The sequence below is a fragment of the Aphelocoma coerulescens genome, chromosome 5 (genome assembly GCF_041296385.1).
Source record: "Aphelocoma coerulescens isolate FSJ_1873_10779 chromosome 5, UR_Acoe_1.0, whole genome shotgun sequence".
NCBI classification, from domain to species: domain Eukaryota; kingdom Metazoa; phylum Chordata; class Aves; order Passeriformes; family Corvidae; genus Aphelocoma; species Aphelocoma coerulescens.
In genome coordinates, this window is record NC_091019.1 from 34,264,013 (window position 1) to 34,274,946 (window position 10,934).

General features: G+C 40.5%; 1 protein-coding gene across 4 annotated transcripts in view; it reads right to left on the reverse strand.

Moving 5' to 3' along the window:
• The window catches only part of ZFYVE26 (zinc finger FYVE-type containing 26), a 49,244-nt gene extending 38,558 nt beyond the window's left edge, over positions 1-10,686 (reverse strand). For 2 of the 4 annotated variants that reach the window (XM_069017650.1, XM_069017649.1), the window contains exons 1-8: positions 10,376-10,686; positions 8,886-8,964; positions 8,129-8,218; positions 5,700-6,252; positions 4,195-4,325; positions 3,215-3,379; positions 2,039-2,127; positions 1,603-1,763 (exon numbers count right to left, since the gene is read on the reverse strand). In XM_069017650.1, coding sequence (XP_068873751.1) covers positions 1,603-1,763; positions 2,039-2,127; positions 3,215-3,379; positions 4,195-4,325; positions 5,700-6,252; positions 8,129-8,218; positions 8,886-8,964; positions 10,376-10,566 — 1,459 coding nt within the window. In that variant the 5' untranslated portion in view covers positions 10,567-10,686. Of the gene's footprint in view, positions 1-714; positions 1,109-1,602; positions 1,764-2,038; positions 2,128-3,214; positions 3,380-4,054; positions 4,078-4,194; positions 4,326-5,699; positions 6,253-8,128; positions 8,219-8,885; positions 8,965-10,375 lie in introns of those variants that run through there. The other 2 variants (XM_069017651.1, XM_069017652.1) reach the window with 2 other exon arrangements.
• Positions 10,687-10,934: the final 248 nt, after the last annotated feature.

Consider the following 10,934-nt stretch of genomic DNA (forward strand, 5'->3'; position numbering starts at 1 on the left):
TGTAACTCATGAGGAAATTGCTGCTCACCATGACTGATCAAAACCAGTGTTACGCACAGCCTGAACTCGACTGTCTATCAGTACCACTACTCTGGTTTCACTACTGCAGCTGACAGATGTGTACTAAAAAGAAGGGGAAGAGAGGGAAGCATGTGCAGTGATTGGAGGAAAAGGCCTGTTAACACTACCACGTCTGATAAAAAAAGTTTATGACTCCTCTCTTCCCTTTAAGGTTCAAAATAGATTATTTTAAAGAAGATTCTATTAAGATGTGTTTATAGAATCATCTGAATTTTGCAGTAATTGCTGGATTGAAAAGAGAAGGAGGACTTGCCTTCCATTAATTAGTTCCATAAATTAATGTGACATGCAAAAAAAAGAAGAGAAACCACAGCTAGAGTTCTTTTGCTACAGTCATGCAGCTCCCAGAAGATATGATGGGACTGCCTCTTCCTGTTTTTGAAAGGCTTTGACAGAATTTAAGCAGAAAATAATTAAAATGTAAGAACTGATTAAAAAAATCCCACAACACTAGCAACAACAAAATTTCAGAAAGCAGGGCACTGAAAATAAAGATTTATATAGAGTCCCAATTACTACATCTTTTAAGATTATTCAAGACAAGTGTTATGATAATTTTAACACCAAAACCTGAGAAAGTAGGAACAGAAACCAACATTACAACAGTGTGACAGTGGAAGGAGAGAAACCTACTTCCCACTAGGCAATCTGGAAAAATCTGTGTGAGATCCATCACTGAGAGCTCTCCATGCAACTCAGGTTGAAATTACACACGTCCAAATTCACAAATGTAAAAGAAATAAGACACAAAAAATTGCAGCTTCTTAGGTTCTAGTACATGCAGGAAAACAGAGCTTCTCGATCATCATTAAGAGGTCCTATCAGAAAACAGCTTTAAAATAGCAGCAGCTGAACCTGGAGATAGGCTACAATCAAAAGAGTGTCCAAGAAGATTCACTTTTAAGTGATCCAATGTGTTTGGTAGTTGCAGGTATTTTAGGCACCCAACTGGAACATGTGAAGATGAAAGAAGTGAGGCAGGAGTGATGTAAACATAGGCTGTAGGTAAGCATTACTAACTTAAACATTAAATTTAAATTTAGTAACACTTAATATTAGAATAAAAAGCCTCCACTTTTTATATCTTTCAAAAACGAAGATGTTGTAGTACAAGATATTGTAAATTTCATCAGGTTTTGTTCTTTGATTTTAAATTAAAGTGCACTGAAATACAAACCATACACTTTCTTTTCAAACTAAAGGTATTACACAGTACAAAAGTTACAATGAGAAGTGCATATCATGAGCATGTGCAAAATCTTGTTACCAAAAGCTCTTTCAGAAATCTGTCCTTGTGAGATCAAAGAGATCTCACAACTCCTTCTTGAAAGACAATTTACTCCCCAAAAGGATTTCAAAATAATTTCCACATGCTCTCTAGATTTCTTCCACAAAACAGCTGGTAACTTATCTTCCACAATTACAGAAGCAGGTCAAAAGAACAAATCCTGGCAGAAGTACTGAACATACACACTCAATGGATTGTGAGTTTTTAGTGTTCTTACAACCCTATGCATTTACCCTGCATCTGCTGGTCTCTAGCAGGAACTTTTTGAAGAAGCTCAATAACATCATCTTCATTCAGTGCCAGAAGATTGGTGAGATGATGCAGAGAGTACACCACAGTGTGGCAATCCAGATTGTGCAAGTGTTGCAACAGAACCTTCCTTGGGACAGTAATACTGCAGGAGAAAACAAAGAGGTGACACAGATTTAAGTCTCAACTACATTTAAAGATATAACTCCCACTCTAATTCTGATTGAACCAAACTAATGCAACTAAAAAGAAAAACAAAGAGGGTAACTACAGCCCACAAGAAATTTCAAGAGCTTGTTTATACAGTCACTATTAGATGATTAGCCAAGAAAATAATACCTTTTCTATTTGCATACATAAGCTGACTTAACAGGTAGAGTTGGCAACATAGTTTGGAAAAAGTCCTTCTGATCATTTTACCTGTTTTGCTGCATGCACCATTCAAGAACTTCCACATGAGCCCAGAGCCCATCACAAAAATCTTTCAATACTGAATCATTGCACAGATCCTAAATGGAAAGACAAATAAAAGAATCTCTTTACAACAAATCCCCCAGCCAGACAGCAGAACCAAGCCCGTGTCACATATGCATGTTTGCAAGACTTCTTTACCTAGATAATAAATTTCAAATACAGAAAATTGCCGGATTTATTACAAACCCAGCAAAGGAGGGCTATTCTGAAAGAACATAAAAGTCAGTCAGCCTCCCCTTGGCACATCTACAGACTATGGAAAGGTGGCTACATCCCTTTTCAAGATTAGCTTATAAAATGCAAATTAATGCTTCTTAGTAACAGTCTAAAACTAATCATGCACTAGAAAGATGACACACTGGGTAGCAGATGGTTATTCTCCTTTTCCATGTGCTTTTCTACTACAGATGACTGCCTGCTAAAATCAAATCTAAGTTTAACTTTGCAGAAGCTACTGAATAGACTTTGGGTGTATTACAAATAGATAGTAACTCCCTTAAGGCAATATTGGCTTAGGTCTGCACTGCGAGCCAGCAGTACAAGGCTCCTCATCTCCCCATCTCTGACACCTCAGCCAGCCAGCAGGCATCATCTAAAGTGCAACTACACCTTCAGAGCTGGAACCCTGTCTCTTTTGCACAGATGAAGACTGCCCCCCAAACAAGGTGGATCTTTTGCTCACAGCTCTTATCATTTATCATTTCACTTTGAGAATGAGTATGGGGAATTTCAAGCTACCTTGTTGTTGAACTCAGGCCTGAATAAGTCACTATCCAGGGATGACTCACTGGAGGAAATTACATGAAGGAAAGATGTTCCAGCTCTCTTCAAAACTAATCAACAACCATTGCTGTCTTTTTTTTCTTGTTAACAGCAGAGGCTGTTTATGAGTTCACGTGAGAGAAACTTTCAGACTCTCCTTTGCAGTCATACTCCACAGCCAAGGAATAAGAAGAAAGGCAAGTGTCCTACATACAACTGTAGTATCTTAGCTTTTTAAATTCCGTTTTGAGGAAGATTGACATTCTCACTGAAAACTCCCTGGTTTTACTTGCTTTTGCAAACAAATTGCATTATCTGGACTCAGACTGGGATCCTGCCACTTGCTTTCTGCTGATTTACCTGACTTTTGTGTAGAGTCCATAGCAATGCTTTTGCTGATTCCAAGCTTTGACAATGAGTCCATCCTAACAACACCAAGAGGCGGCTAAGGGGGTTGAATTCTCTCCTCAACAAGTTCTTCAGGCCTGAGTAGTCTTCTCTTTTTAGTAAAGCTAATGCAGTCACCTAGAAAATAAACGGAAGAAGTATTAATTTTCCCAAAATATGGAGACCCATAATGCCTGGCAGACTATGTAAGCAAGTAGCCATTTCAATATTAGCTTCACTAAAAGAGTGAAGTTCTGCATCTGGAATGTCCCTAAATTTACACTGTCCAAGCTATCAGGATACTCATCAGTAAAGTTGTCTTAATGAAAAAAAACATCATTTCAAATGCTTACTACTTAGCAAACTCACATTCCACTCTACATTATCTTTGCATTCCCTCTCTTGATTACGTCTCTGCCAAGGGCATCATGTAAAAGACTTCTACAAGCACATTACATAAAAGCTGAAATATATTCAACCTTAAAACCTCACACTTTAACAGTGACCACCTGCCTGTATTCTATTTCTTCTATGTAAATATATAAAAATCAATTAATTCATAACAGACTATTTTCACCACAAATTTTACCATGCAAACTAGTCTCACTGCCCCAAATCTACCAGCATCAGAAAGCAACAAGTTCAAGGTCATGAGGTAAATGGTGTATCCAACAAAATTACAAGCAGAAAATGAGACTTCTTAAACCCTGAAGATTTAATCTTCAGTCTGCATGCAGATGAGCTTTTCCAAAAATCTCACTAGTAGTTTTATGTTCATTGCACAGCTGCAAGTAGGGGAGTTATCACTGTTACCTCCTTGTTCCTATTAGTCATCACCCCTGGCAAACACTATTTGAATACAAAATGCTTCTGTGCACCACTGAGATATGTTCAATACAGGGACTGACTTTAGCCTCCATTGGGTTTCCCTGTTAATGATTTTATGGCTGTACCAGAATCTGTTCCAGAAAGTGCTTGCTGCTGCTCAAGCAGTAGAAATAGGCTGTCTTCCAATTAGGAGCTTCTTTGGGATCTGAGAACAAACTCATCACAGTTCGCTCTGTATCCAGCTGCTCAGATGATCCTAAAAACATCAAAACAAGATTACCTTCCAGTAGAGAGGGATATCTTTGAGAGAAGCACAATTGGTACTAATTTAAACTGAGAAACACTCAACATTTCCTCAAGTACTAACCAGCTGTTACATATTACCAGCTATTGGATATTGTTACTTGGTAACAGGAGGGCCAAGCAGAGAAATTTGATAGAGGTCAGATAGAAAACCAGAAAACTGTATCGATAATTATTAACATAGCAAAAGCCTGCTCAGCACACAGGCTGTTTGCATCAGTTCAGGTCACACTGTCTGACTTGCTTTAGCCACGAACACCTTATCTATGAGTTGCAAGAATTCTTGCTTGTGGCTCAAGACACTGTGCTACTTTGCAGGGCCTTAGCAAAGGCTTGTCCAGCACTGGAACTTCTCAGATCTGTGCAAAGTGAGACCCAAACTATTCCCAGTGAGAGTGAAGGTATGTGGATCTCCACTTCTCTTCCCCCATGAGGAAGCACTAACTATAGTTATTATCAGAACTTCTAGAGTCTGCCACACCAGCCTGAACTTCGCTTCAGCAATCCCTGAGAGAAGGGAGAAGAGACAATACAAATTCCACTGACTTACACCTCAGTGAACAGAGGTGAGCAAAAGAGGGTAGGATTCTAGCTTTTCCTTCCTTGCCACTTTACTGACAAGGACTTGGGCATCACGCGCCATTCAGCTTCATCTGAGATCCTCATAGATTCACAGAATACGCTGAGCTGGAAAGGGATCCACCAGGATCATCAAGTTACAACTAAAGGTACCAGTCATAGCGAGCTAGACAGAGGCTGTGAAGTCATGGTTGGTACAAAACCAACAGCTGGGCTCTGGCAAGTGAGCAGGTAATCACAGTGCATCTTCTGTCCTGCTGGGTTATCAGCCCACTCCACAGCTCCTTCCACTTTCAGAAGTTTTCTTTTCCTGTATTAAGGGGTTTGAATATTTTGGGATTACTGAGGTGATTGTTACTGGCCAGAAACAGAACATATTCCAACACAGACGACCCTGAGCTGGAGGTGAACAAATAAATACTGTATACATAGGGAGTGTCAAACTTCTAGTTACAAGCAAGATTTTCATCAAGAGAAATGCTGAGCAGATTAAAATAGAGCACAAGGGGTGGTAAAGGAAGCGATCACAAAACACGGCATAGACTGCAGAAATGTAGGGGAGAGAACCAGTGTTCCTATGCCAGTTCCTTGCTTTAAGGATCATTTTAGCATCATCTTTCTAAAGAGTCCATGGTTTGTTAAGGCACCTTAGCAAGAACATTGCCTGACTTCTTGACTACTCATCTATTTAATGCCTTAACGGTTTTGTTAAACAGGAGATTAGTACAAAGCAAAATGTGAAACAAACCTTTTTGTATTGATTTTGACAACAAAAACTTTTCTCTTGTTCTTTCTGTGAGAACATTGCTATAGAGGCTTAACAGGCCATGGCTCTGTTTCCTCAGCATACAGTTTAGTAGCTTCTCTTCCCTCAGTGGGCTCCCCTCAGCCCAGCATACATCCAAGAGCTCCCTGAATAAGTGTTTTATTTCATCTGCTTGATGCTCCACTTCAAAAGTCACTATACTGAGAGCAGCATAAATTGTATCTACTAGTTCTCTTTGATCTAGTTCAGCTGAAATCTCAGAACTGCCCTGAAGCCTCCGCAGAGATTTTAAGGAGTCACAAAGAAATTCTACAAAGATGTTTTGTAGAGAGCGATATTGCTGGAGTGAGGAGCTTGGTATTCCTTGTTCCCCCTGGAAGAACTCCAGCAGGGCTTTTGCCCTCTGGGGAGCCCGCAGCAGAAGCTTCCGGAGAGCTGAAACAACATCCAAACTGAATTTGTGAGAACAGTCATCTCTTCTTTTGCTGTCTGTGATGTGCTTGTTCTGCGTGCACTCAAATGCTTCAAACAGTTCCTGGCAGGAAAATAATAAAAGAGTAAGCCTTTTAGACTACATGAATATATGAAATGAATTATTTAAAAAAATAGAAGAAACTTGAAAGCGAGCAGATAAATCAATTTGGAAGCACCATACTACCTAAGAAATCCATTAATAATGTCCACCTTGTCCAATATCCCTCCTAGAAGAGTGGATATGCCTGAATATGTAACAAAATATAAAGAATCCTGTAATACACAAGTACACTATAAGGACGATATACAAGCAAGGAACCATAGCAGTCCCTATGGGATGGCTGAAGCACTGCCATATTCCACCTCTAAGCAATGTACTAATATAACTGGATCTTTGTAGGTCGCTGAGAGCATAATGATTAGTGGTGGGTTTTTTTCATCCTACTTTTCCAGATTTGTACCATCCATTTACGAACTACATCATCCTTATCAATTTTTCAAATTTGATTAAAACTGGTGAACAGATTCAGAAGCCATCTCACACACTTTTCTTAAGCAACAATAAGTTTTCTACCTATCAGCAGAAAACCTAAAATTTCAGATCTGGAAAGGGTAAAACAAACAAACAAAAAATCCCAATCAGCTCACCCAATAAGAGTTGGGAAGGTGAGGGACAAGCCAGTTGAATAGCACTCAAGCAGCACTTCTGGCACTTCTGGAATTATGTGAGCCTTTGGCTCAAAGAGACACCTCAGAGATTATGTAGGGGAGAGGTGGTTGGTGTGCACAAAGAATGAGAATGGAAAGCAAGTCCACAATACCCTGTTTTTTTATTATTTGCTGGATTGAAATGTAACTCTACCGACCACATGCCTCTGACAGTAATTGTGACAAAGATAAGAGGTTGCTGAATCTCGTGTTTCTGCTCAACACTGGTGGACAGTGTCGACAATGGTGGAACCCTTCATAACCTTGAAGGTGAGATGGTAACATGCACAGGCTTCATTATTCACTAACAGACTTCAAGCAGATTTATTTTAATCAACATTCAAGTTTGCCTTGCTTGTTTTCATCCTGTAATTGCTAATTCTGTATCCTTAGTAAAATACTGAACAACTTTTCCTAAGCTGAAATACCCCCTGAATATAATAAGTTTTCATTTTCCTCTTTAAAAAAAGGCAAACCAAAAAAGAGTATCTTGAAAGAGTTAAAATCTATAGGACTAGAAGCAACATCTTATGACATTTCACACACCACGTCAGATCCAAATCTGTTGTAACTAATTAGGACAGTCCTACAGTTAGTAACTTTCCTGATTTTCTGCTCTATTCTTGCTTTTGATATTAATCCACCTTTGCATATTTCCACATACTTCTCAAATAAATCAGCCTGCATCTTTTAATTCATAAGGGAAAATGGATCCTGGACCTCAGAACACGCATCATACCAATTACTAGGCAATGTCAGCAGTAATAATAGAGCATCCCAAAGCTTCCAGGAAGGGGGAAAAGGGGTGCATAGGAGATGAAAATTAAGATCCCTAAAGAAAGAAAAAGAAAATAAACTAATTTTTAAAACGTGTTTACTGACTATAGTTTATTTTGGCTCACAGCAGGTTGTAGGTTTACGATTATTACAGGTATTTATGGACTGAAGACTGTGGCAAGCAGCTGCAGTCAAGACTGACGTGTAAGAAACAGCACATAGAAAAACCTGTTCCTTGTCTGCCTGCAGCCTCTACTCTAGCCAGAGAAATCACTTGCAGGCACACTGGATTAACTTCACAAAGGGATCTGAATTACACTCTCTCTCAGTTGCCTAGAAGATTAATAACACATTAACATCCCAAGCAGTTAGCAGGAAGCATTAACGTTGATTTGATGAAGCTGGGCATACTGCATAAAAAAAAGAAGAAATATGGCGCAGAAGCAGCTCACCTTTAGGACTTCCTCAGAGACATCTTTCTGTAGTTCTTCCAAGAATAATAAAAATTCAGTTTCTCTCTGAAGAGCAACTGGAACAGTTTTCTGAAACCATATAAGAATGGGAAATACATTAGTCAATAAAACTTTTATTTACATTAGCATGGAAACTTAATCATAGCTATTTCATTAACATTTTGAGGCAGACTGAAATATCTCTCTGAAGTAACCTAATTCTCAATTAAAGGCTATTCCATTCAGGTTCTGCTCTCACACCAGTTGATTTTATTTATTCCTACATTTGGAAACAGAGACAAATGTCACCTTGTCAAGAATTACAAACCCATCAATTCCTCAGAATGTAAAGAAAAAATGAAAGAATAAGTAGTGACAAGGAAAAATGAATTTTAAAAAGAAGTATGCACACCCCTCAACACCTAAAGCTTATAAAAATTGTCTGATGCCTGAGGTGCTACACAAATGCAGAAGTTGATAAACTCATGCTTTTCATTTATGTGAATGTGCAAAGCTACAATGTTAACTTCTAATATCTTAAAAAAAACCCAGTTTTTATCTTCAGTGTGAAGATTAACAGTTCTTTCTTGATAAATTTGTTAAATGCAAAAGTAGTGCATGTCTTGAGAATTTAGTTCCATGAAACATGGGAAAGCCTACATTTAAATAAGCAACTAGGGAGACATTCTGCACTTGGAAGTCAGTTAGAAGTCAGAGCTATAAAGTGCATTTAGAAGTCAACCAGATGTTTCTGTACCTGATTTCTCGCAAGCCATTTTTCCAGCACAAGAAGCCAAAGCCACGCAGTTCTCCATGGGCTAGAATTCTGTCCCCATCTACAAAAGCAAGAAGCATATACAGTGGATTATACAAGGTCCTCTCCATCTCCAAGATCCAGGAAAACACCGTCAGAGATAATTTTGATTTTGTATTTCTTTGAGTAAGATAAAAACAAAGACAAGCAAGTAGCCGAAGACAAGGGAAAAGAATGCAGGGAAACTGGAATACTGGTGTTCTTGCACATCAACTCAGTGATTTCTGCTGTGCAAATAACTACTTTTAGATTGGCCAAATACTACTGGCATAGTTCCTCAAAACAAAGAAACCTATCTCTGGTCCAAAGTTCTGTCTGTATAGCTCTCTTTGAGCACTTCAGCAGATTTCGTTGAAATGTGACCACTTGTCAAACAGTGCTATTTCCTGTTCTGCCTATTTCTACCCAAAAAATGAAACTAAGTCCTAGGTCACAGCAGCCTAAATGCAGCTCTGTGCCCAAACTAAAAGTGAAGCAATGTACTAATTAAAGAATCCTTCTAATTTCTATCAATGTTTCACATGCTCCAGTACTTCAACATCCCAAAGCCCACAGGGTTAGGAACATATGCAGTACTGTCAAAGGGATTAGGAAAAGGAGAAAGCACAATATAGTTCCTGTCCTTTAAAAATCTCAGCACTACTAACTAAAGCCTTTAAATGTGATAGCCCAGCTATCAAAGATCAAAAGATTGGAAATGCTTATGTCTCACATGGCTGTTAACCACGTGCACACCTTCCTTCAGCTGCTGTCAGTGTAAACTGTTTCTTAGAACCTTTACTAAAATGTTACACAAACTTTGATGTGAAGAAGTATGATCATCTGGTTAGACAGGGGGAATGCGAGTGTTCAGGCCCTGAAGTGCTAGGAAGTCACCCTTCACATATGCCTAACTGAAAAGCAGAGATAAAAAGTAACTGGGATTAAGTAAAACCGATGACATTCCAAAATACAGTGTGAGAGAAATACGAAATCAACAGCACAATTTGAACTTTTTAGAATTACATTTTTAGAAATTAGGATATTTTTCAAGAGTTGGAAACAAGAGAATGCTTTAAGTAACTACACTGCTGATCTTGGTGGTTCCATTTCTAAATTAACTGAAGTTCAGTGTCAAAGAAATGTAATTTCAAGAGACGGTCCTTCTCCATCAGTAATATCTATTAAAATCCGTTCTGAAATGCTTCCAGGTAGTTTTACGCTTTTATCAATCACCATGTCAGTTACGCAAAGGAACACAAGTCGTTATCCCGGTGGGATGGGCAGCCTAAGTTCTTGGTTAGTGATAAGACATCAAAGTTCAGACAACAGCATCACAAGACACCTCAGTGCTACTTCCCTGATTCTACCTTTCACCCACAGCCAACACTAAACTAATTGCTCCTCCCCCTTTCACTCTCAAGTCTGCTGAACGAGAGCAGTACCTGACTTACCTTATCCCCACGGGACAAGCTACCAGAGCCTGAAGAATTGCCTCCACCTTCCCGGGGCCGTCCCCCTGCCACTGGCTCAGCTGGGGCACGCAGGCCTGTGCAAGCTCCCAGTGCCCACGCCGTACGCACTCACAGAAAAACCCGAAGAGACGCTCCAGAGAATCGGCTTCTTCGTTCCCAAAAGAATGCATCTTCCCAGGTCGAGGGGGTGACCCGGGACGGAGTGACACACACGGAGGCGATGCCGCGCTCCCCGGCGGCGCTGGGCTCTACAGCACCGCCCCAGCACCACCTCCCCGCGCCGCCGCCATCTTGGGCGCCGCCTCAGCTGATCGCGCCGCCGGCCGGGCACGCGGGCAAGGCGCCCGCCCATTGGCCGAGCCGGGGCGCGATGTAAACAAGCCGCCATTTTTCTTTGGGGCGCCTGACGCCGCCGCCGCAGCCCGGGCAGCTCCAGCCCCGCCCCCGCGCTGCCCGCGCCCCCCGCCCCCGCGGACCAGCCCCGCCCCTTGCTCGTGCCTCGCGCGGCTCTGATTGGCTCCCGCCCGAAGCTCCGCCC